The 25939-nt window shown below is 39.7% G+C and overlaps 2 protein-coding genes across 48 annotated transcripts; both read left to right on the plus strand.

Moving 5' to 3' along the window:
• Window positions 1-144: 144 nt before the first annotated feature.
• On the plus strand, window positions 145-3405 carry Cp110 (Centriolar coiled coil protein 110kDa). Of its 2 annotated transcripts, none has more exons than XR_015272240.1 (6): window positions 145-201; window positions 263-494; window positions 574-730; window positions 802-2289; window positions 2504-2908; window positions 2977-3405. XR_015272240.1 is itself a non-coding variant. In XM_086835366.1 (6 exons), exons 2-6 carry the CDS (start codon window positions 481-483, stop codon window positions 3100-3102), a joined length of 2052 nt encoding a protein of 683 aa, XP_086691492.1. In that variant the 5' UTR covers window positions 145-201; window positions 263-480; the 3' UTR covers window positions 3103-3405. The 2 variants fall into 2 exon arrangements, 1 of the variants encoding a protein (XP_086691492.1); XM_086835366.1 differs by having other exon boundaries at window positions 2642-2908.
• A 43-nt stretch (window positions 3406-3448) lies between these two features.
• l(1)G0196 (inositol hexakisphosphate and diphosphoinositol-pentakisphosphate kinase) lies at window positions 3449-25939 on the plus strand. 46 transcript variants are annotated; one of them, XM_086835325.1, is made up of 15 exons: window positions 4227-5894; window positions 7118-7176; window positions 12581-13013; window positions 13078-13320; window positions 13964-14462; window positions 14533-14804; window positions 14853-15033; window positions 15099-15296; window positions 15353-16373; window positions 16434-16770; window positions 19813-21642; window positions 22116-22403; window positions 23035-23143; window positions 23208-23433; window positions 24677-25939. In XM_086835325.1, the coding sequence occupies exons 1-15, from the start codon at window positions 5582-5584 to the stop codon at window positions 25682-25684; spliced, it is 7017 nt and encodes a 2338-aa protein (XP_086691451.1). In that variant the 5' UTR covers window positions 4227-5581; the 3' UTR covers window positions 25685-25939. The 46 variants fall into 46 exon arrangements, with proteins under 46 accessions (XP_086691455.1, XP_086691475.1, XP_086691456.1 ...); XM_086835326.1 differs by having other exon boundaries at window positions 14862-15033; XM_086835327.1 differs by having other exon boundaries at window positions 13976-14462.

Here is a 25939-nt window from a genome sequence, read left to right on the forward strand (position 1 = left end):
TATGGAAAGTTTGAAAAATAAAACTAAATAAAATAATAAAATAAATAATTTTGACGATAGTAGTAATCGTGGAAAATATTCATGGTGCCGAAGGCCGCTCCACCGATATTATCGATAGTACCATCGATGTTTTCAAAACATTATTGTGCATGATTTAAAAAAACAAATTGGAAAGAAAACGCTGCGAGACACTTACATTAAGTAGTTACATATTTTTGTCAATTTTTATTTGTGTTATTTTGTTTATACCTCCTCTTTGCAGACTCCTAAATATTGGCGCCAAATCTAACGGCTGGCCATGGCTGGCTTGCCATCGCTAGCGCTCTCATCTCTAATGGCAACAGAAACATAGGAAAAACATTGCAAACAGCATTTAAAAATCCCTTTTTATGTTTGAGTAGATTTTAGTTTCAGTTTGGTTTTCCTACACACACAACACATACCGATATATAGACACAAAACAGCCATACAATCCCAGCGATGGAGACAACGTGGTGAGTATATATTCCGCTCTGTCTTCTTATTGGTTTTCTTCTAAACTCACAATTATTTTCTACATTTCGAACCGCACAGTCCAGCGATGTCGGAGCTGCTGTCGTTGACGATGACGATGCAGGGCGAGGCTGGAGACATCTGGCAGAGCAGCAACACCACTAGTAACAGCGTCCGCTCCGATTTGGGTCAGACCTCGCTGTTCCGCCTGGACGGGCAGGTGATTTTGCCGCCGCTGGTAAGGAAGAGGGAGTGCCGATGGCAGTGAAGCGTAAATGCAATGAATTTTCCTTCTTTTTTTGTTCACAGATGACGAGCGCCAAGAAGCGGGAGGCACAACTGGCACGTCAGCGGGCCAAGCAGCTGGAGGAGCAGCGAAGTCGTAGCAGTCAAGGCAGTCGTAGCAGTCGTACCAGTCAAGGCAGTCACAGCATGGCCAGCCCGCGAAGCGGTCTGTCTCAGACGCAGACCTACATCTATGACAGCACCAGGCAGGGTCAACAGCAGCAGCAGCAGCACCGGGGACGACCGCAAACTCTGGGCTTCGATGTGCCCACCATTCAGGTAAACCCACCAACGCCGCTGATGCAGACTCAAACGCCAACGTTGCCTCTGTCGCCGGAGCGCCGCCTGCAGCCAAACAAAATCACAGAGCGGATACAGCAGTTCGAGCAGAGCGGCATCGGTGGCCATATAGGACAAATCCTACGCTCCAGCACTAGTCCAGCGCTGGCCGAGCCACATCTCAGCCCGCAGGGAAAGCCAGTAGCAAAGAATACGGTTAAGCTACCGCCGCCAGTGCAGGAGCCAGTGGCATTGCAACGCTCCAGGAGCTTCACGCTGGAGCAGCCATCGCCTGCGCTGGTGGAGAATATGCGAAGGCAAGGCTACAGTCCCAATTTCCAGCGCGAGACCATCGAGTCACAGGCCAAGCGTGTGGTGCGCCAGCCTAGTCCGCCCAATCCCAACACTAGCACTTCCCTGAGCAGCCGAAAGGATCAAGAGCGCGAGCGGGAAATCGAGCGAATGATTGAGCTGGTAATGAACAAATACGGCCTGGTGGAGGCCAGAAGGCGTGGCTGGGTCCGTCAATATTTGCGCGGCCATCGTGAGCCCATGGATCGTCTGATGGAGTACCAGGAGGGAGAGCGTCGTCGCATGCAGGCCGCCTTCGAGGAGCAGCAGCGCCAGCTCATCGAGCAGCTGTGCGCCCAGCTGGAGAATCCGGACAGAAGCAACAGCAGGCTTAGCGACAGTAGCAGTAACAGCAACAGCAGCACTAACTCGTCCGCCACAACATGTTCGACCAGCCGCACCATCACACTAAGCATAACCTCACCACGCAACTGCCCCGAACTTGATGGATTCCTTGCAGCGGACATCGCTCCTCCAACTTCTGCGGCGCGCAAGTGCCTCTTTAGCCCGCACCCAACACCGTCTCTCGGCTATGAGTCGGAGCCGCAACTTCTGGGCGATAGCAGTACCGCGTCAAGCACGCCACGTTTATTACCGCTGAGAAATAGCAGTCTTACCAATAGCAGGCGACAGGCAACAGGAGCAGCTGGTGCTGGTGGCGTTACTAAGAAAACAGCGCCAGGACGACGCATCCAACCGAAGGTGTCTAGTCCTACAAAGTCATTGCCAACGTCGAGACCAGGAACGGGAGCATCTAATGCTTCTGCAGCTGGTGCTGGTTCGGGTCGTAGAAAGAATGTCACTACTGTAGTCAGCCCAAAGAAGAACCTTCAGGGGAGAGTCGTCACTCCGCCTGCCCAAAAGCGAGTAGTCATAAAAAATGTGAGTTTGTGTATCATAAAAACGTAGATATTCTTAGTTTTAACTAACAATCTTATCGACTTTCACAAAAAATTAAGTTTATTCCTATTTAAATTAATCAAATGTTGTTTATTATACTTATATCAAAATTAATTATGTTTTTGGTGAAATTCGATATATCTTTGTATCTTCTGTACTCTATCAATTGTTTCCACTTCCTCCTAAACGCAAGCAGCGCAAGAAGCCCTAACCGATGTGCCTTAAACCTGGGACCAATTTTTAACTACTAACATAAAAAAACAAAAAACAACCCGGCTGTACAAACAAAACATTTCGAATTAATTTTCACGTTCATTCCAAATTCTTCGTTCAGAAACCGGAAATTCCACAGGAACACGTACAAAATCTGGAGCTGGATCTCGACCAGGAGGAACGCGAGTGGGCAGCCACGCGAATAAATGCCGCCGTGAGGGGTTTCCTGCTGCGTCGTCTCTTTAAAACGGAACAAGTCCAACGGATTGTACAAACCATCCGGGATACATTGATCTTTGTGTTGAATCTGCACCTGGAGACTCGTGGCAAGGATGTGGAGGCGGAGGAGCCCGGTAATTTGCGCCTTAAGGCGCGACTTCTGCAGCAGGTAAGTGTCCCTATGTTATTTACTTATACCTTATTGATTAATTTGAAATATTTTTTATATTTTTGTAGCTTTACTCCGCCAGCCGCACTCTGCATCTAATCTTTTTCCAGACGAGCACCAAGGAGCGCATGGAGATTATCTCCCGGGACCGCAAGCGAAAGAAGCTCCTCGCATTGAGCCCCAAACGTCGTTGATCGAAATTACTAAGTAGGTTACGGCTTTAATGAGGTTTACAAGCCTAGAAAAAAAGGAAATTTAAGGAAACTAAAAAAAAGAAAGAGATTACATTTAAGGAAAGACTTTTGGCCTTATAGGGATAATGCTTTTCAACGATGTCCGTCCTTTACTATACATTTTATATCAACACCTTGCTTTTATAGATCAAGTCAAGTTATAGGACAAGGAATCTAAATTTTAGAATTAAAAAATAAGAAGTATTTTCACATATTTTGAAAAAAAGTTAATAAATTTATAAGGTTATATGATAATCCAACAAACAGTTTATATTTTCTGAAGGGTAACTTATTTTATAGATTTTTTTTGTAAAAAGAATTATATAATTCATTGAAATATAAGATTAGTGCTGGTAAATAATAATTGAAATAGATCTAAATAATAAATTAAATATTATTAAATGTTTTTAGATTATTATTTGTATTATTATTATTATTATTATTACAATCATTTTGTGCTTTCTTTGATTTGCTTGGTTTTTTTTTTGTTTATTTATTTGTAAATTTTTTTATTGTATTTTTATATCATCAATGTTACTTATTACATTATTTAAAGGCTAAGTCCGTTGGGAATTATTTGAGACGTAAGTGTAAAAATGAATTCAAATTGCTTTCGGTGAATTAATTATTGATTTGTTTTATTTTTTTTTAATATTTATTGTTGTATTTTGATTATTTTTTATTAATGTTACTTTGTATTATTTGAAGACTAAATCCGTAGTGAGTTATAAAAAGGATTTGATATATTTTTTCATTATTCCATTTTATTTTTATATATTTATGGTGTTTTATTTAAGAAAAAGTTTTATTTTATTGTTTTTTCCATATTGAAATACTAAATCTTGTCAGAAATTTAAAAAAAAATGCACATGTAAGATTGATTTTGTATTTACATCTACTCCATCTTTTCCCTTTTAAAATTGTAATTAATTTTTTTTTTTAATTTTTAAATTTTCGTTACAGTTTGGCCACATTAAAATAAAAATAAAACAAAAAGAGAATCAGTCAGCTGTTTTTTTCCCACCAAAAGGCTTTCGGAGCAGCTGAAAGCTCCTTAGTTTTTGCGGTAGAAAAAGCTGCGGCGCATTCGCAAAAAACGAAACGGAACGGACGGTGTGCGTGTTAAGAGTTAAAAACGTGAAAAACAACAATATCGGAAAAGAAAAACAATATTAAAATGCAAAAACTGAGAGAGAGAATAGCGAGCAATGCCTAGTTAATAACAGTTTAATCAAATAATTGAATAACTCACTTCCCTGCAACGCGTCCTAATTTTTACCTCGCAACAACGCTTCGCTCCCGCCACCGGTACACACACATACACATACATACAGTGAAGTTACATATAATAACTAAATTAATGCAAATAATAAAAGCAAACGCAACCAGCAGAGAATCTTTCGTAACTTTTCGTTCAATAACAAGACAAACAGCAAGAAGAAGCTAAATCGAAGGACAAACGGTGAAGAGAAAGTGAAAAACAAGAGAGGCGCAAAAATTGTTATTAAAAATATACGAAAACACACGCACGCACACATATACGTAATTCTGCCAACACGCGGTGAGGCTTGATTGTGTGCGTGTGACGGCTATGTAAAAGCGAAAACAAAAATAACAAATACTCGCAAGTGAATTGTTTTGTTTTTTTTTTCTGTTTTGTTCGTTTGACATTAACCCAACCACTAAAAGAAATAACAGGAATAATATGTCTTATACCGAATTGGAGTCGGGATATCAGGATCTGCGTCAATCGGCTGCTCAGGGCAGCGCTGCTGCATCGCAGCAACAACAACAACATCAGCAGCAGCAACAACTACACAGCTTTCATCACTCGCAGTCGCAGTCAGCATCAGCGGCGACTTCGGCAGCGGGACAGCAGCAGCAACGCGTCGGCTTCTATTTGGGTCAAGATGGCAACGTATGCTATGCGCTTTATTAATTATAATTTTTAACACTTGTAGTCTAACCCGATAACTAACCAAATGCCGTTAACGTTTATCGATGACCGACCTACGTGTGCGGGTCTACAACTGAGGTCACAGTATTAGAGCCAGTGGAGGAACCTTTTAAGTTCAGTTATTCAAATTCTTAAAATTCTTATTTACTTAAATTTGGTATATACATATATCATAGTATATTATTATATAGGCCATATTTCCCAGTGCTATTATTGTGACCTCAGCTGTGGACTTGTGCATGTGACCCTGACTTTTTGCGGGACTTTCTGCAGCGGCAGTGCAGCTTCTCTCTCCCCTCTTCTTGTACTTCTTGTACTTCTTGTACTTCTTGCCAACAGCTGACAACTGGTCAATGTCAATGCCAAAAGCTTTTGCTCTCTCTCTCCTCTCTGTCTCTCTGACTCTCTCTCACTTGCGCGGCCTTTTTTGGCTTGAGCATAATTTATATACGCATCCCTCTCTCACTTAAAGCAGTTCAACAAATGGGCAATAGCTTTGATAAGTTCGGTGGCGGCGTGGGTGGTGTTGCCGCTGGGGGGCGCGGCAGAGGTGGGGGTCACCACAACAACAACAACAACAAGAGTAACAGCAGCAGCAGCAGTGCGAGACTTCGCGGCTGGAGCCGACGTCGCTGTCAGCCGGTAGCAGCAGAGGCGAGCGTAGCAGCAGCAACAGCATCATCATCAGCGGCTGCAGTGCACCCAGCCGGGGCAGCGCAGTCGGCGTCGGAGCTGCAGAGGGCAGCGGCAGGACGCCGCTGGCTGACGCACGTAAACTCAACGCCGAATCTGGGCGGTGCGTGTCCTTTTTTTATACACTTGAAAAAATAACAGAGCAATTGGTAGTTGAAATTTTTTAGAAAAATATTTTTTGCTTTTGATTTATTATCAAGTTTTTTATATTATCAAATAGGTTTGTTTTGCTTTTAAAGACTTGTCTAAAAAGTAAGGTTTTTTATACCCTTTTAGGGTATTTTAGTTTTAGTCAGAAGCTGTTTAGACTGTAAAGGAATCATTTCCGACCCTATAAATTATATATATTCTTGATCAGCATCAACAGGCGAATATTTTTAGCTATATCCGACAGAAAAATAATTTTTCAAAATTTTTAAGGGGTTACATCGTTAAAATTCTCAACAAAAAAATTTAAAATAAATCGTAATTTTACAAAATTTTAAATTGAGTATGCAGATTTATTAACCTATTAAAAACTAACATAGGAAAGTTTTCCGAATTGAAATTAACTGATTTTTGGTTTAGTTATGAGTTTTTTAAGCTTAAATTTTTTGAAAAATGTTTATATAAAAATATAGTTAATATCGATTAAAAAATGTTATTATAATTTAAGTCGGAAACTGAAAACTAAGTGAAGGAATCATTTCCGACCCTATAAATGATATATATTTTTGATCAGCATTAAAATCCGAGTCGCTCTAACCATATTTCAGAGAATATTTTTTTCTTATATTTTTTTTCAAAATTTTGTAAGGAATTACCTGGTTAAAATTTTTAAAAATTTGGAAAAATTTGAACATTAAAAAATTTTTAAACTTAGTATGCAGATTTATTAAACCATTAAAAACTAACACATAACCGTTTTCCAAATCAAAATTAATGATTTTTTGGCTGAGTTAAGATCAAATTTCTGTATGAATAATTAAATTTAAAGAGTTTATGAATTTTTGCATTACGAAGGTAGCTTTCTTACTAGTTATTTTTCTAAAAAATCTCTTAAAATTGCTTTAAAATAAATATTTGATATTTTTTTTGTTAACTTAAAAGAAACTAGGTGTAGTTGTTTTCAGTGTACGAGCTGCCTTTTATTCTATTCCTGTGCGTGCGTGGGTGCAGCTCAACCACTGCCCACGACTGTTGTTGTATCCTTATATCTTATATCTGTAATCTGTTATTTTCTTTCTCCGCCTCCGCCCCCAAAACCCCTGCTGCTTTCTATTTTTACCGCCCCCGCAAATTGCAAATATGTGAACCCGATATCCCCCCCGATATCCAAATATCCAGAGACCGAAACTGACGTCACCGAATTGCTGGAGCCGCGCTCCTCGTCGTTTTCCCATCCGGTGAATCTTTTATTTTTTTACATTTGTTTATTTATTATATACTATATATTAGTTGTTCTTTTTTTAACGTTATTAACTTGAATTTTCTTTATTTTCTGGCATTGTTTCCGTTACGTTTGGATTTGTTTGCTCAATTTGGCGCGTGCTAAATTTTAATTAAATTTTTTGCGTTTTCGGCTTCGTTTTTTTTTTTTTTTTTTTTTTTGGGCTCCTTGGCTGCATTAATTAATTACCGAGAGTTACCCAGTTATTTGTTTAATTTGTTTGTTTTGCCCGTGTCTTTTGTTTGCCTGATTCAGGGGGTATATTCGGGGGATATATCTTTATATCTTCCAGACTCTGCAGTTCTTCTCCGACTTTCAAGCAGTGCGGTTCCTCGTTTTTATTTATTATTATTATTTTTTTTTGGGTAAGCTCTGCTTTCTCAGTGAAAGTTAAAATATTGATTAAAGTGAAGCATTTTAATGATTTTAAATTAAATTTATATATAGCATATTTTATTGAGGCAATTTTGTGGTGTATTTATCGTAAGGCATATACTTTTAGGGGCATTTGAAAGCTTAAGAAGTTAATGAACTGTGCGAATAAAGGTGTAAAAATATACATATGTTTCAATGTGCAGTTGCTCAAATTAAATACGTAATTAAATATATTTAAATATACATATATATTTTGTAATTATTAAAAAGCTTTTACATATATCTAAAGTTAAGCCACATATGTAGAGAGACTTTGGTGCAATGTAATGCCTTGGCACTACTTGTGTACTTAGAAGGGAGCTAAATCACGGCTTAGATTGATTATTTAATTTATAGCACATTTTCCTGTGAAAATTGAACCGGTGTTCATAGTAATTCCAGGGATAAATGTATATAGTTAGGTATAGGATATAGCTAATCAAGCCATAATTATTGCTCTTCGAATTTATGAGTAGTTCAGTTTAAGACGGTCTTTCGTGGGCTCCAGTTAAGCTTGGATTTAATATTCTTGCTTTCAAATAATTAATTACATATCTGTTAAAAATAATTCAATTAAAATGGGTTTAAGTCAAATCATAAGGTGTAATTTGTATAAATACATATTCAAGAAGAAGGCTAAGTATGTAAGTGAAGACAAGACAATTCAAAAGTGATTGAATATTATTTAATATTTAAAAGTTTAGTTCTTAAAGTGCTTAAAGTTCTCAGTTCTTTTTGTGAGTTGCCTGCCTCTAGGGTTTTTATTACACCTGTTTCTATATCTTTGTATCTTTGTATCTACGAATCGTGATTCAGTTGTTCAGCTGTCTGATTTGCACCTTCAAAGATGAACACAGGGAAGAGAGATCGAGAGATTGTACAGGTGCTAAATGGTACGACGCTTGTTAAATCCCAAGTATCTCTATCCGAATCGGTGTATCTATATATAGAGAGCAATTATTTACCTGTCCAATTGGTCGCTTGGTTGGATTTTTTCTAACAGATCGCTGGCTCTTATCATGGCTATTGGCAAGGGGAATTCTTATCGGGTTTATTTCGCTACTCAGTTGCTCTTTGTTTTTTTTTTTTGTCTTACTTTTATTTTAGGTGTTTTATTTGTTGTTGTTTCTGCTGCGATCGGCAGCCGGACGTGTACGCTATATAAGTTGTAGTTAAGTCGTGTCGTCAACAAATGAAAGCAACCAAGATAACAAGAGACGCCTTCAGTATGTCGAAACAATTACACAAAGAGAGCGTTCTATAAGCGCTACTCTCTCTCTCCCCCTCTGAAATGCACTGAAAAAAAAAGATATGGATGGGTTCTAGAATTTTGGAAATGAAAAATTTATCAAGTTATATAATTAAATTGAATTAAATTTAAAAATCTTTCGATCTAGAGTCTAGATCATTTTGAAATGGTTTTAAAAATATGTTTTTCAATAGAGCTGTTTAAAGATAGATATTTTTTTTTATTTGCTTTAAAATTCTCCTTTTTTTTTAAAGCTTCTTCCACCAAAAGAAAAGTATTCATATTTTTGAATAGTAATAGATAATTTTGAAATGGTTTTAAAAATATGTTTTTCAATAGAGCTGTTTAAAGATAGATATTTCTTTTTATTTCTTTAAATATTTACTTATTTTATTTAAAGCTTCTTTCCACCAAAAGAAAAGTATTCATATTTTTGAATAGTAATAGATAATTTTGAAATGGTTTTAAAAATAGGTTTTTCCAAAGAGCTGTTTAAAGATAGATATTTCTTTTTATTTCTTTAAATATTCTATTATTTTATTTAAAGCTTATTTTCACCATAAGAAAAGTATTCATATTTTTGAACAGTAATAGATAATTTTGAAATGGTTTTAAAAATATGGTTTTCAAGAGAGCTGTTTAAAGATAGATATTTGTTTTTATTTGCTTTAAAATTCTCCTTTTTTTTTAATGCTTCTTCCACCAAAAGAAAAGTATTTATATTTTTGAACAGTAATAGATAATTTTGAAATGGTTTTAAAAATATGTTTTTCAATAGAGCTGTTTAAAGATAGATATTTCTTTTTATTTCTTTAAATATTTACTTATTTTATTTAATGCTTCTTTTCACCATAAGAAAAGTATTCATATTTTTTAACAGTAATATTTTTTGTTACTAAAAGTTGCAACAATAAAAGCTATTAATAATTTATCTCTATAAAATGTTGTAACAAATAACCTTTAGAACTTCTCTCATTTTCTCCAAGTGCTTCTCCCCCTTATCTTTTCTTTTCTCTTTGTGTGGACAGCAGCTTCTCTGCTTCTCTTCTCCCTCCCCTGGCTTCTCTCCTCTCCCAGAAGCTTTTGTCTCCAGCTCATCAGAGAGAGAGACAGAGAGAGAGAGGGAGATTCTCCACTCTGACATTGCGAGTGGGCGCAGACCAATTGGCGTGCGCGCCCTGAACACCGATCCGTTTCAATCCGATTCGATCCCGCGTTCTATATCATTTCGATCTGTTCAGTTCACTTGACTTAAGTTGCGTTGAGTTCCGTTAGTCGGATTCAGTTTGGACGCGTTGCTCGGAGCTCGGAGTTGCTCGGTTTTTGCTCTTGAGATATATTTCTTCCCGGGTCTTACTTACGCGATTTCTCGGTTTAGATCATCTGCTTTTTTTTTTGGGGTAATTCGAGACACCGGCACGTATGTAACATACGTGTTTCTCTAGCTGTGTGTTGCCAACAAAAAAAAAAACAATTTAAATTTTCACAAATATTTACACAAAAAATTAAAACAAACATTATATTTAAAGAAGTTGTATAAATAATTACTTTGGCATTTTGCGAGCTGAAATCTGTATGAAAATAACAGTGTTTCTTAAAGAAAATGAAAGAGTATTTTCAATTAGAAATAAAGAAACTTCGGAAACCGAATACTCTATACCCTTGCAGTGAAAATATATCATAACTCAGTCAAAAATGTATTAATTTTCAATCGGAAAGCGGTTCTATGCTAGTTTTTATTAGGTTAATAAATCTGCATACTCAATTTAAAATTTAAACAAATTTGAAATTTTGATCAATTTTTAAAAATTTTAAGATACATTTCAATGATAAAATTTGAACAAAAAAATTACAAATTTTTGTTTGTTGCCTGAGATAGCTAGATCGACTCAAGTGTTAATGCTGATCAAGAATATATATGATTTATGGGGTCGGAAATGATTCCTTCACAGTGTAACAAACTCCTGACTAAATTTAGATTACCATTTTTGAGTATATATTTATATATGACAATTTTTTAGATAAATCAAAGTATCAAGAACTCATAACTTAGTCAAAAATGCATTAATTTTCAATCGAAAGGCTGTTTTATGCTAGTATTTGTAAGGTTAATAAATCTGCATACTCAATTTTAAATTTAAACAAATTTGAAATTTTGATCAATTTTAGAACATTTAAAGATACATTTCAATGATAAAATTTGGACAAAAAAATTAAAAAATTTTGTTTGTTGCCTGAGATAGCTAGATCGACTCAAGTGTTAATGCTGATCAAGAATATATATGATTTATGGGGTCGGAAATGACTCTTTCACTTAGTTTTACGCATCTAACTAAAATTAGAATACACTGCAGGGGTATACATTTATTTCATGTAGAAATTGTTTAAATATATTTTTAAACGAAAAAAAGTAACGTAAATGTAATAAATTTAAAGTACCAAAAGAAGGGATTTACAAAATTAAAGAAACTAGATTGAATATAACCTTTGGAGAACTCTAAATATTTTTTAATAAGTTTCGGGAAACATTTAAAAAATTCTTGAAAACAACCTTTTAAAAGCAGTAAAAAAAACACTTAAAATTCTCTTATAAAAACTCAATAAAATACTTTATAATAACCTTTGAGAAGCATTTAAAAAATTCTTTAAAATACCCTTTGAAAATTTTTGAAAGATCCTCAAAACTCCTCCGTAGAAAAGCTCTAAAAAAACTTTTTAAAAACACACTTTAAAAACTGGATAAAATCCTTAAAAACTATCCCTTAAAATCTTGAAAATATCAGCTTAAAACCAGCTGAGTTGGCAACACAATATGGAGTGGACTTGGTTCAAGGATTGGTGGCGTCTCAAGAAGCTTCGGTCTCGCCATCAGCGGCACAAGAAGAAACTGGAGGCGGCAGCCGCTGCAGCAGCTGAAGCGGCGGCGGTGACTGCTGTCACCATTGTGCCGCCAGACTCGGAGCATCATCATCAGACCCCAGATGGTAGTGATGCTGGACAGGATGCTCAGCGCACGCAACGGCGGCACAGTTTGGATGGTGGCATAAATCGACGACGTCGTGGTCGTGCCCGGGATCGTGATCGTTTGCGTAGGAATCGTTTGCTGCAACGCCAGCGGAGGAGTCAAAGTGCAGGAGTTCATGGACAGGCGGATAATGGGAATCCCCTGAGAAATCAGGATGATGATGATGATGATGGGGAATATGGACCCTTCAATGTCAGCGATTATGAGGATTATGGACCTATGCATGGCAGCGATGAGGATAGCGATGATTTTTGCTTCTGCGATGTCTGTTTGAATGTAGGTCTCTTTGGTTAGTTGAAACAATTGATTGATGGGTGGATTGAATGATTGATTGATCGGCTGTTTGCTTAACTTATTGCTTGATTGATTGACTGACTTAATCCCAAAGCCAATGAGTGGCCAGGGCAATCACTAATTGCTTGACTTAGTTTTCCATATCATTTATTCCAAGGGAACAAATACACGCACCTGAGTTCACTGTGACATTTCTGATAAAATAATAGAATACAAAGAAAAGATCGGAGAAGGATCACATTGCCTTGACTGACTGCCTGTCTGCCTGCCTTCGAAAAAGCCTTGTTCTCGGTCCCTTTCAGAATGCTAAAGATACCGCCAGAGTTAACCAAGAAATCGAATTATATTCATAATCCACTTTTCTCATATTTCTTAAAGGGCGACACCGATTTCGGGGACAGCAATGACGGCATGGACTCCGATACGAGCACTTCGTCCAGCAATAGCAAACAGGTGGTCGTTGGCATCTGTGCAATGGCCAAGAAGACACAATCAAAGCCAATGAAGGAGATATTGACACGTTTGGGAGAGTTTGAGTTTATCAAACTGGTGACATTCGAGGAGAATGTGATATTGCGAGAGCCCGTCCAGAATTGGCCCACCTGCGACTGCCTGGTCTCGTTCCACTCGAAGGGATTCCCGCTGGAGAAGGCCATCGAGTATGCCCAGCTGCGGAATCCCTTTGTGCTGAACAACCTGCATATGCAGTACGATATCCAGGACCGCAGGCGGGTCTATGCCATTCTGGAGAAGGAGGGCATCGAGATACCGCGCTATGCCGTTCTCGATCGGGATTCACCGGACCCAAAGCGTGAGTAGATTTCGAATACATTCCTACAATCTGGTAAATACTATATACTCTTCTTTCCGCTTAGATCACGAGCTCATTGAATCCGAGGATCATGTGGAGGTGAATGGCATCACCTTTAACAAGCCATTTGTGGAGAAACCTGTATCGGCGGAGGATCACAACATCTATATATATTATCCAACATCGGCGGGTGGCGGTAGCCAGCGGTTATTCCGTAAAATTGGCAGCCGGAGCAGCGTTTATTCACCGGAATCGAGGGTGCGAAAGACGGGCTCATTCATCTATGAGGATTTTATGCCCACCGATGGTATGCAACTTGCTCTCTTTGAACCCCTTGCTCCACATGCAGCTGTTCCAATACATATATCCAATGTATCCTATACATTATTCTATATATATGTATATATATATACCTTATCCTTTATCCTTTCCATATCCGGTTTACCATATCCAATCCTCGCTCTGGCTGTCTGTTGTTGTTATGGCTTTGGCTCGAACTTGAAACACGAAACTCTTAAGACTCACTTTAAACAAAGATCGTATTAGGTTTAAGATGCATAACATTAGTAAGCAAATTTCTCTCTTAGAGAAAGCGCAGAGAAAGCATTTGTAGCTTATACTCTCTCCAGTCTCTCCCTATCTTTCTCTCTCTGAATCTCTGTACAATTTCAAGAGATCCCAAAGAGAGAGCTATGCATCTTGTAGCTTATACTTTCTCTTGCTCTAATCCTGCAAACGAAGCATCGCTCATTGTGCCTTGTCCTGCGTCTCGCTCCGCACGCGCCGCTCATCGCCAAGTTCACTGCAATTAAATTGTAATACAAAAAAAAAAATTCAAATATGAAATTCTTAAATATGAATATAAAAGAAAAAAAGAAAAACCCCCAACCGATACACACCAGTGGCCGCCAGTCGAACGCACTGAATCCAGCATCACCTTTACAACTTAGTATACTTTTCAGGCACCGACGTCAAGGTCTACACCGTCGGTCCGGACTATGCCCATGCGGAGGCCCGCAAGAGTCCAGCGCTCGATGGCAAAGTGGAGCGCGATAGCGAGGGCAAAGAGATTCGCTATCCGGTCATCCTTAATCACTCCGAGAAGCTCATCTCCCGAAAGGTGTGTCTGGCCTTTAAGCAAACCGTTTGCGGTTTCGATCTGCTGCGAGCCAATGGCAAGAGCTATGTCTGCGATGTGAATGGGTTTAGTTTCGTGAAGAATTCAAATAAATACTATGATGACTGTGCCAAGATCTTGGGCAATATGATTCTACGCGAGCTAACGCCCACGCTGCACATCCCCTGGTCTGTGCCCTTTCAACTGGACGATCCACCCATTGTGCCCACCACTTTTGGCAAAATGATGGAACTGCGCTGTGTGGTGGCTGTGATTCGGCATGGTGATCGAACGCCCAAGCAGAAGATGAAGGTGGAGGTGCGGCATCCCAAGTGAGTAATGCAAAATCGGTAATCCTTTCCAGCATCAAGTTGATTTATGTGTAAACCTCTCTTTTCCTAGATTCTTTGAGATCTTTGCCAAGTATAATGGCTACAAACTGGGTCACGTGAAGCTCAAGCGACCCAAGCAGCTGCAGGAGATCTTGGATATAGCTCGCTTTCTGCTTAGCGAGATTCATACCAAGGCTCATGCCGAAATCGAGGAGAAGGAGAGCAAACTGGAGCAGCTAAAGAACGTCCTGGAGATGTATGGTCACTTTTCGGGCATTAATCGCAAAGTGCAGATGAAGTATCAGCCCAAGGGACGTCCTCGCGGCTCCAGTTCCGATGACAGTAAGTACAGGAAGCATTCGCCAGTGATGAGTACTAACCAATGTGAAGCCAATCTAGCAGCGGATCAGCCGGCGGAGCCATCGCTGGTCCTCATCCTCAAGTGGGGCGGCGAATTGACGCCGGCGGGTCGCATCCAAGCGGAGGAGTTGGGTCGCATCTTTCGGTGTATGTATCCAGGGGGACAGGGAAGGGCAGACTATTCGGGCACCCAGGGATTGGGGCTCCTGAGGTGAGTTTACTTTATTTTTTGGATGATGAATATTTAAGTTAATCCTTCACTTGACTCTCTTCTAGGTTACATTCAACATTCCGTCACGATCTAAAGATTTATGCCTCGGACGAAGGTCGTGTACAAATGACTGCCGCTGCTTTTGCCAAGGGTCTGTTGGCTCTGGAGGGTGAGCTGACGCCCATTCTAGTCCAAATGGTGAAGAGCGCCAATACCAATGGATTGCTGGACAATGACTGTGATTCCAGCAAGTATCAGAATCTGTAAGTTACAAAATATGGATCAATCAATATAAAAACCAATGTAATCCCCCTTTCAGGGCCAAGGGTCGCCTCCATGAGCTCATGCAGAATGATCGGGAGTTCACCAAGGTGGATCGTGAGCTTATCAATCCCTGCAATAGTAAATCCATTACCCAAGCTCTGGACTTTGTCAAAAACCCAGTGGACTGTTGTCATCATGTTCTGCTGCTCATTCGCGAATTGCTCCATATAATCAGCATCAAGAAAGATGATCCCAAGACCAAGGATGCTATTTTGTACCATGGTGAGACCTGGGACCTTATGCGCTGTCGCTGGGAGAAGATTGAGAAGGATTTCAGTACCAAATCAAAGCTTTTCGATATCTCCAAGATACCTGATATCTACGATTGCATCAAGTATGATTTGCAGCATAATCAGCATACGCTGCAATACGATCAGGCCGAAGAGTTGTATATTTATGCCAAGAATCTGGCGGATATAGTGATACCGCAGGAATATGGCCTGACGCCGCAGGAGAAACTGGCCATTGGTCAGGGCATCTGTTCGCCGTTGCTACGCAAGATCAAGGGTGATTTGCAGCACAACATTGACGAAGTGGAGGATGAGTTTATGAATCGCCTGAATCCGCATTATAGTCATGGCGTTGCCAGTCCTCAGCGGCATGTCCGTACGCGTTTGTACTTTACCAGCGAATCGCATGTCCATTCGCTGCTCACGGTCCTTCGGTATGGTGAGCTTCTGAATGTTGTCACCGATGAGCAATGGCGTCGAGCTATGGATTATATTTCCATGGTAACGGAGTTGAATTACATGTCGCAGATTGTCATCATGCTGTATGAGGATCCCACCAAGGATCCCACATCCGAAGAGCGTTTCCATGTTGAGCTGCACTTTAGTCCCGGCGTCAACTGTTGCGTTCAAAAGAATCTGCCACCGGGTCCTGGCTTTCGGCCTCACTCCCATGGTGATAATGCCAGCAATGTGAGTCTGAAGTCATCGGAGGAATCAAATCCTGCTCGGATTGAGGAGGAGAATGACTCCAACTCGGGCGAAGAGCAGAATGGCAAGAAACGTTCGGTGAGTTGGAGGAGTTTATATTGTATCTCAGAGATAATTAATGTATTAAATCATTTGCAGACTGGCAGCTCAGATCGTGCCTCGCCTGCCTTCGGTTTCAATCGTTTAGAGCTACGTTCCAAGCAGTTTAAATCCAAGCCCATACCCATTGGCGCCCATCACACGGTCAGTGGTCATGAGGCCATGGATTTGGCCAAGCGGCTCAATGAGGAGCTGGCATCGCAGCAGCAGCAGCAACACCACATGCAGCAGCATCAGCAGCAACAGGGAGAACAATATAACCAGCAGCAACTGCGACCCATTAGTCCGGATATGCGGGCAGTTAGTCCCGATTGTGAGCCAAGATCCCGGAGTTTTGAGCAGCGACCATCGCCGGGAGTTTGTGCCAAGATGCCGGGTACGTATACGTGTGTTTATTATTATTTTTTTGTGTGTGGGGTTGGGGGCACATACCCCACCTTTGATCGCGCAAAGCTTGCCCGCCGCCGCTGCCATTGAAGCCGCCGCAGCTGCAGGCTTTTCCCCAAAAAGGATCACTCTTTCACCCGAAAAACCAAGCAACCTTCTCCTGTTTTCCCAAGATCAACTTCCAACTCCCGGCGTTTCGCGTTCTTGTCTAACACACACATCTAAACACCCTTTCAATTGGCTAAACCCCAACTAGAACTGGTTTCTGATATAACTTGGCAGGATATAATGTAGGTTTAGGTGAAGGTAGAGAGATGTCCCTTTAATTCAAAGGTAGTCTCTGTATATAAAGTATTTCCAAAAGCATTATTATTTGTAAAAGAAGAGTTTATAGCTTTTAAAGAATTGTTAAAACTTTAAATTATATTTAAAACTAAGTTTTAACTATGTATTTATTAAGAAGATCAAAACCAATTAAATTGATAATGTTAAATATGAATTTAAGTTACAAAAACTCAAAAACTCCTAAGATGTATAATTTACATTTAGAAAACCCTAACTTAACTTAAAAAATTTCTACAAAATCATATTATAAACCAAATATCTGCACTTCCAAAAGTTTTACAACTAAATATTATTATAAAAAATATACTTTAATATAAATCTGATAAATATTTAAAGCAAAACTTTAAAGAAAAGCAAAAAGAAAAGAAGAATTCTGCTTCAAGTTTCCTGCCAAGTCTAATGCTTTCTTCGGTTATTGCCGAAGTTCCCTGTTCTTCATCTGTTGGAAAATTGTTCATAACTTTATCATCTTTCTATAATTTCTTTTAAATATCTATAATTATTTTTTGTGGGATTTTATTATTGCATGATGTTCCTATTGTTTTCTGTGTTTGCGTCTCACGGTTTATCCCCCAAAACCCGCACTCACTGCCAGCTAATAACACCAAAAAGTGGTCTATAATCAAAATTAACTGACAACAAATAAGGAAACTAGAAAAGAATTAAAAAAAAAAGGAAAAGGAAATCCCCTAAGGAAATAAGAACCTAAATAAGCCCTGTCAGCCATTTCAGAACATTGCTTTTGTTTTGTTTATTTCCTGTCGTCACCCTGACCCCTCAATGAATATATTTTGAATCTTTTTTATCAATATATAATATATATATATATATAAATTTAGATAATATATATCCTTTAGCTCTCTATCTCCCTGTTTCGAATGGTAAACGAATATTGTTCAGTTGTGATTTTTCATCAAAAACTAAAAAGACTTTCCATCTCTGTATCCTGTTCTCTCGAGTTGTGCCCAACATTTTTGTTGTTTTTGGTTTTCTAATTTTTCTATTGCGAAACGATCGATGAGACGCACACAGAAACAAACACACAGAAAAACACCACAACACACCACAAACTGTCTCTTTCGCTGCGTGTATATCTCGATCTATATATTGAAAATGAAAAAAACAAAAGAAAAACTGAAAATCTATAAGCATCTGGCCGCGGAATCCCGTGTACTTGGCAATGCTGGTCACACTGTCTCCGCCATGAAAGAAAACTCACACACACACACAGTCCACACCTGCCACGCCCCCTAAACATGCAACCACAAAAAAAAGAAAAAAAAAACAGAGACAGCTGAGCCCCAGGAAAGATTTGGAAAACTCATTTACCCTTCTTTTGGAGAAAGGTTTTTGGGCAAGAGAAATCTATAAATTTAAAGAGAATCTTTGCTGGGGTCCAGCTGATGGCCACACTATGTTCTATCCCCTTTCCCTGTCACTCTATCTATCTCTCTTTCTCACTCTATGTGCCTGTTTGTCTATATCCCTCTCTGTCCTGTCTATCTATCTCTGTTTTTGTCCTCGTGCATGATAAGCAAAAAAAAAAAAAGAAATTTTAACCAATTAATAACAAAAAAACTCAAGAACTAAGCTTGGTTTTTATGGCGTTACCTTGTCTGTGTCTGTACGTTGCTCGTTGTTGTTGTTTGCAGACCCAGACCCAGACCCAGACTATTCCCTTCCTCTCCTCTTTATAAACCATCCAAATACACCACAAGCCTACACCACAATTACACCACAAACAGAGCTACCAACACGACACCACAAATACTCCACAAATACACCACAAACACACCACAAATACACCACAAACATACATTACAGGTAGACAACAAGCATACGTATATAAACAACATAAAACAAAACCACAATAACACCAGAAACATACTTATAAAGACACTAGAACTACCAAGACAAGAACCTAACAAGGACTTGAAACCCACTTACTTTTCCGAAGCCTGAAACTTGATAATGTTTTCTACTCAAATAAAATAAAAGAAAGCCTCTACTAAAAAAGCCTTTGCCGCTGCTGCTTCCAAGATTGCCAGCTTTGAAAATTCCACAAAATGCTCTTGTTGGAAACTTTATGTTTCCAAATAATACGAAATTATTGGAATAATTAAACTATCAAGAAAGGAAACAAATTTCAAGTATGTTTACATCTTTTTTTTTGTCTGAAAATATTTAAATATTTCTTAAATTAATTACCTAAATTCTGCCTTCAGATTTACTTTGACTTATGTATTCTTTTTTATATATTTTTCAAGAGCATTTCTTTTGCATTCGGCTTGCCGATTTTTCTTCCTTCTTATGTTTTCCCCTTTTTGATTTACGAATTTTGTTTTTCCTTCGTTTTCTGTCCTTTTGTTTTTATGTGGAAACTCTCTCTCTCTTATTACAATCTCTACTCTATCTCTACGCGATTTTCGATCTTTTTTTAATTATCTCGGCTAATGAGTTTTCTATTTGTACACAATTACAACACCCAAAAAAAAAAAAAACATCCAATACTCCGATACTCCGAAACACCGAAAAAAATACGTGAAAATATATATCAACGACTTGGACCGGAATCGAAACCATCCTCGAATCTCCTCATATCGATATCGTTATGCCTCTAACTAACTTTTCATTGAATCCTGCTCCCATTTTTTCTATCTTGAACTGGACTTTGGACAATATTTAGTGACTGGCGGTGCTAGTTTTGGGGAAATTGCCCATGCACGGGAGGGTGGAGCTCACGTAACGCTGGGAAATCGGACTGCCTTTCAGATTCGTGTCACGGATAGTTTATCCTTTTTCAAGATCGACTCATCGACCAACGAACTGCCCCTGTCGGACATTGACTTCTCCTTGAATCCAGCAACACCACAATGTGGTCCCTCGGCGCACAAGCGCCTCCATGTCCTGACCATGCGTCGCATGGAGAGCTGTGACGAAGGTGATGATCTCGAGCAACATATGCAGCATATGCCACAAATATCACCACTGGCCACCAATGAGCGTCCTCTGAGCTGTAATTGCAGCTGTTCGACGGCATCTCAGGCTCACTCGCACTCCAAGAGTCTGATGGACTTGGGCCAAGTTGTCACTTCAACTTCATCCCCACCAGAAGGGGGACAGAATTCAGAGAATGCCAGTGGTGAACCGGCCACGGAGGCAAGTGCCAGCAGTTTTGACGATGACTTTCAATTGTCCAGCTCGGCGCCGGCCATTCTGATGAGCTCTCATTTTGGCCAGCGGCCAGTAACAATGGCAACGCTATCGCCTATGGTGCATGCCACCACCTCACCAACGGCCTCAACGTTGCGTTTATGTGACGATATGAATAAGGCTTCGGCTTCGACTTCAGTTTTGGCCAGTGGCAGTGTCAGTGCCTCTGGTCAACGCATGGCCACCAGTAGCTCCTGTGGTCAGTTATCCATGCCAGCTTCGGCTCCTGTTTTGACCGAAAATCCCTTTCGCTTTACCGTCTCACCGGCTAGCTTAACATCGCCGTCCAGCGGTTGCTTTGTAAACTGCTTCGAGCCCATCGAAGAGCAAGTTACACCCACACCGGAAACGGATCAAGGACGATCCCAGCCAGAGCCTCAAATGGTATACAATTTGCCAACGGTGCTGGTGACAGCGACAGCAAGCAGTTCCATGGACAAAATGAAAGTAGGGACATCAACAGCTACAACAACGACGATGACACAATTAAATGAAGAAGTTAAGGACGATAGAAAAATAGATACACGAGTTATACCAAAAAACGTTACAACAACAGCTAAAGAAATAGATATGACAACAGGTACAGCAACAGAGACAGGAGAAAATACACAAACGGTTACACCCACAGATATGATAAAGCCAAGTGTTTCAACAACAATCACAGAAACAACAAAAACAGGTACAAGAAAAGAAACATCAACTATTACACCCACACAAACGCCAACACAACCAATAACAACCACAACAACAACAGCAGCAGCAGCTTTGTTTGATAATACAGCAACAATGTCTTCTTATCAACCATTTACTAACCAATTCCATTCGATCGGTCCCACATCAACTGATGCACCACAACACCAACACCAACATCAACATCTGCCATATCAACAACACTCAACAATGCTCACCAACGGTCCACAACAACAACAACAACCATGTATCAACACATCAACCACCATGATCAACAACAACACCACCACCAATAACATCAACACCAACAACACCACCACGAATACAAACACAACCACTACCACGACCCCGTCTTGTTGTACCAATACCATCGCCACAGATAGCCAAGTTACGGTGTCGGTTTCGGCCTCGGTATCCTCGGCCAACTCTTCCACGTCGTCGCGGCGCCAAAGACACAGTATTGCCGGCCAGATGTCCTATATGAAAATGTTGGGTTTCGGTGGTTTTAGCAAAAAGATGGCCACCAGTGCGAATAGCCTTTTCAGCACCGCCGTCATCAGCGGCAGCTCGTCCGCCCCAAATCTGCGCGACATGATACCGGTATCATCATCCGGTGAGTAAACACACAACATATCTTACATAGACCATACATTATTATACTTTAGATGTAAGCAAAGGATTTTGTATGGACTTTACGTTGGGGAAATTTTGTTGGTGAAATAAAATATTATGCTTTTTGTACTATATTCTTTATCAGTTTTTATCAGTTATTATTTAAATCATAACAAAATATATCTTTTGTGTGTTAGAAAATATCTCATATTAAATGAGAAACATAAACATATTCCTTTACTAATTAGTTTATAGTTTATTTATAATTTCCTATGTTGGAGTTATAAAATTACAGACATTTAGGGAACCCTTTTTATAGGATTTTTTCTTTATCTTTAGGAAATTTGTATATCCTTTCATTGTATAACTTTGTAGCCTGTTTCCCATCTGGATTTTAATTTATCTATACGAATTTTTTTAAATCAATAAGAATATTTAACTATTTCTGACTAATAACAATCCTTTTATGCTTAGGTTTTGGCGATGTGCCGCCTATACGACCGCTGGAGACGCTGCACAATGCTTTGTCGCTGCGCAAGCTAGATGGCTTCCTGCAGGACATGATCCTGGCGCAGATATTTAAGACGCCAACAGGTTCACCGCCGCGTGGCTTTGAGGCCAATGCCGCGGCTGCTGGCAATATGCCGGCAGTGTCCTCCATGGCCATGACAACGGTGGCCAAGGATGCCTTCGGCCAGGGAGGCAGTGAGTCAGGATCTAGAATTGAGGCAACCCAGGAAACGAAAGAGGAAAAATTTAAGCGTAAGTCCGGACCTGTGACGTTGACCTAAATGTGGATATATATATTTTTTTCTAACCAATTTTTCTCTATATATATATTATATATATATTTTATTATATTTACTTGTCTTTTTATTCATTTTGTTGTTTTTTTTTGTTCTTTCATTGTTTATATTATTTTGCAGCGGATGCCACAAAGCCAAGCATTTAAAGCAAATGCTGTTTTATTTTTGATTTCACATTTTGTATATTTGATAAACCAAAACTAAAGAGGTTGCTATATATTATTAAATGTTATTCATTCTTAAGATCAATTGTTCACCATCGAACCAACGAACTAGTACGTTTTTATTTGAATAAATAAGTTATAGAAGTCTTAAATTTAACAATATTTTTTTTTAATTAACAAAAATGTATAAATTAAAATTATGTTTTGTATTAATTGCATCTCTTTCTGATGACTTTTCTCTCTATTCTCTGTCACTTTCTGTATATTCCTTTAGAATTTTGTAATTTCATTTTTAAAATAATTTGTTTAGTTTTGAATTAAAATTTGTTAGCTTTACTCCTCCTCTAAATTAAGTAATAACAGCTAAACTAATAACTTAAAACCCTTGAACATCCTTGATCCTTGCCCTTGGTCCTTTGTAAGTGTGGCAATCGCAGCCACCACCACCTCCTCCAGCAGAGTGTCTCCTGCTGGCCGCCCAAGAGCCGGATGAGTATCTCCAGGATGTGGAAATGAAATCGCTGCAGCCCAGGTGAGTTGGCAACCGTGTTTCCTCTTACATTTTTTTAATTTCTTAATGGTTATTGCCCCTCCAGCTTGGACATTACCATGGAGATTATGGAGGAGACTGCTCCCGCCTCCTTTGAGCCAATGAACCAGGACAGCCTCGAGGCGGGCGAGGAGGGAGCCGTTGGCGGCATTTTCCTTAGCGTCTGCGAGGAGCAGGGAAGTGGCAGCACCTGCCTAACCCCCGTCAGCTTTGGCATGGATCTGGATCTGAGCATGGTGGCCAACAAGGGATCCATGACGCTCTCAATGGATGTGAGTCTTGTTTTAACTTTGTCGTTTTTAAAAAATGAATCTGCTAAGGATCTAAAAGATATCTACCGTTGCCTTATTTTTCTTAAAAAAATAATATGCGCGTTGTTTTCTTTTTAATTAATAACTTTAGCTTTTACCTCAGCTCTATCTACCTGTTTTAGTGTCAAATTTATTTTTTGTTTAAACATAAAAAGAATATGCTGGAAGAGATATATCGTGTGCTAAAATACAGATCAAAAGTATTCGAAAAATATATAAAATAAAGAAAAAAAAAAGAAAATAAGGATAGCATAATTTCCGCTTATACCTCTGTTCTACCTATTTTAGTTGTCAAGTTTTTTTCTTCGTTAAATTAAATAAAATTAATATGCAAGAGGATGACCGCCTGGGCGTAAGCATCCCGGAAGAGATATATCGTGTGCTCAAAATATAGATCAAAAGTATTACAAAAATCAAAAATTAATATGCTCGAGACCAATCGCCCTTTCTCTATTCTACCTCTGCTCTACCTATTTTGTCAAGCTTTTTTTTTTCGTTAAATGAAATTAAATTAATATGCAAGAGGACGACCGTCTGGGCGAAAGCATCCCGGAAGAGATATATCGTGTGCTCAAAAAAAATATAGGTCACAGTTTTATTTCGTTTAAAATAAAATAATATGCTTCAGATCAAAAATAATAAAAATATGCGCGTATTGTTTCAGCATTTTCACGACTTTTAAAATAAATAAACCAGAGCTAGAGGACGACCACAAGGATCTGAAATCTGCTGGAAGATTTACGCCGTTGCTCAAACATACAGATCAAAAGTGTTCACACAATAAAATAAAGAAAATAAGGGTCGATGAATTTCTCATAATATCAAAGAGTACGACCGAGTTGCTCATGGACTAGTGAGCAACTGATTTCATTGGGCTCCAGCTCAACCTTATATACACCAAAGGCCAGTGTGTCCAGTCATCAAAAACAAAAAGCACACCATCTAGTCTTTAACACAAAATACCTCAAAGTTGCAAAAAATACTGGAAAATACTTTTAAAATACCAGAAAACGTTAGGAGTTTGATACAATTTTTAAAAATTATATATTATATATAAAAACAAATAGAATTTGCCGCAGGTCAAACTTTTAAGCAACAATTCATATTTTACTTCAACATTTTGTAAAAATATCACACAAATAATTGAATTAAAACTTGAATTTAAACTTCAATTAATTAAAATATATTTATTCTTGCTTTCTAGGGCTTCGAGGACGATGAGGATGCCACACTTTCGGCGGCCACAACGCCCTCCCTGCCAGCGGATAGCTGTGAGCCTCGATTGGAGACCTGCTACTGCTGTCCCAGTCATGCGGATGGTCCACCGGAAGTGGACAGCGATGATCCGCGGTATGGCTTCGCCCTGCCCGTTCGTGTGACCCAGGCATCGCCGGAGCATGGACGTCCCATGCCTGTGGCCCGTCGTGCCCATGATCCCGTCTCGCCGCGTATACAAAAGCAAATCAGTCTGTTTGAGGGTGGCGGAGGCGGAGGCGGCAGTGGAGGCGTGGCGCAGGAGAAGTCCGACTCTACGGGTGGCGGTGGTGCCATTCTACATGCTTCCATCAATTTGCCGGCAGCTGGAGCTCAACATCTGCGACAGGATGCACGCCTGCGCAAATTCGAGAATTTAACGCAGTCCACATCCAACTCGAACTTTCCCTTTGAGAGCAACACCCTGAAGCGAGTGCCCATGCAAGCCACCGGCGGTGATTACGGCAATGTGAGTCATACCCAGAGTTGTATTAATCTCAAGAGCGGAAGTAGCGGTGTCCTGGCCGGGGGATCACCACAGCATCAGCGAGGAGGAGGAGGTGAAGCCGGAGCAGGAGCAGGAACTGCAGCAAGTGGAGCTATGCCAGCAGAGCGAGGACGAGCACAACCGGCACCGATGCCAGCTCTCTATGGACGCCTGGGCAATCCATGTTGTTCCTCTGCCTCGGCTTCAGCATCGGCTTCCCCAACGCCATCGCCGTCACCCTCACCTGGGGCACTGATTGTCAAGGAGCGGTTCATTGAGCCACCCAAGCGGGGCATTGTTCGCGGCTATCATGCCAAGACACAGTCCATGGATGCTGATTTCCTGTTCAACGAGTTTCTACTGCTGCCGGCCATGGCGCCAGCGAAATTATCGTTCGATAGCTCCGATATCGATAGGGCCAGCGATGATGAGGCCAGTTGCTCCTCCTCGACGAAGAAGAGGCACTCTTAGCTTATGCCTTCAACTGCTAAATCCTCTACAAAGCACAAGTAATTCGCATTCTATACAAAATCTCTTACTATACATTACGTAATTTCCTGCTGCTGTTAACGATATTAAAGTAAACGTAATCGTAAATGCTATCGCATATTGGCGTGGATTATCGCACAGAGATCGATGGGACTCTTTAATCTTAATCAAACTTGTTGTTGTTGTTGGGCCAAGCAAATAAAAATAAAAGGCTAATCTCTATTTTTCTGTCTACAA

This window comes from Drosophila serrata, unplaced genomic scaffold, assembly GCF_035046125.1.
Source record: "Drosophila serrata isolate PLE 108 unplaced genomic scaffold, ASM3504612v1 contig_276, whole genome shotgun sequence".
Lineage (NCBI taxonomy): Eukaryota > Metazoa > Arthropoda > Insecta > Diptera > Drosophilidae > Drosophila > Drosophila serrata.

Coding starts and splice junctions, on each gene's coding strand:
- Cp110 (XM_086835366.1), top strand. Junction 731..801: donor AGGTGATTTTGCCGCCGCTG/GTAAGGAAGAGG, acceptor TTTTGTTCACAG/ATGACGAGCGCCAAGAAGCG. Junction 2,909..2,976: donor AGGCGCGACTTCTGCAGCAG/GTAAGTGTCCCT, acceptor ATATTTTTGTAG/CTTTACTCCGCCAGCCGCAC.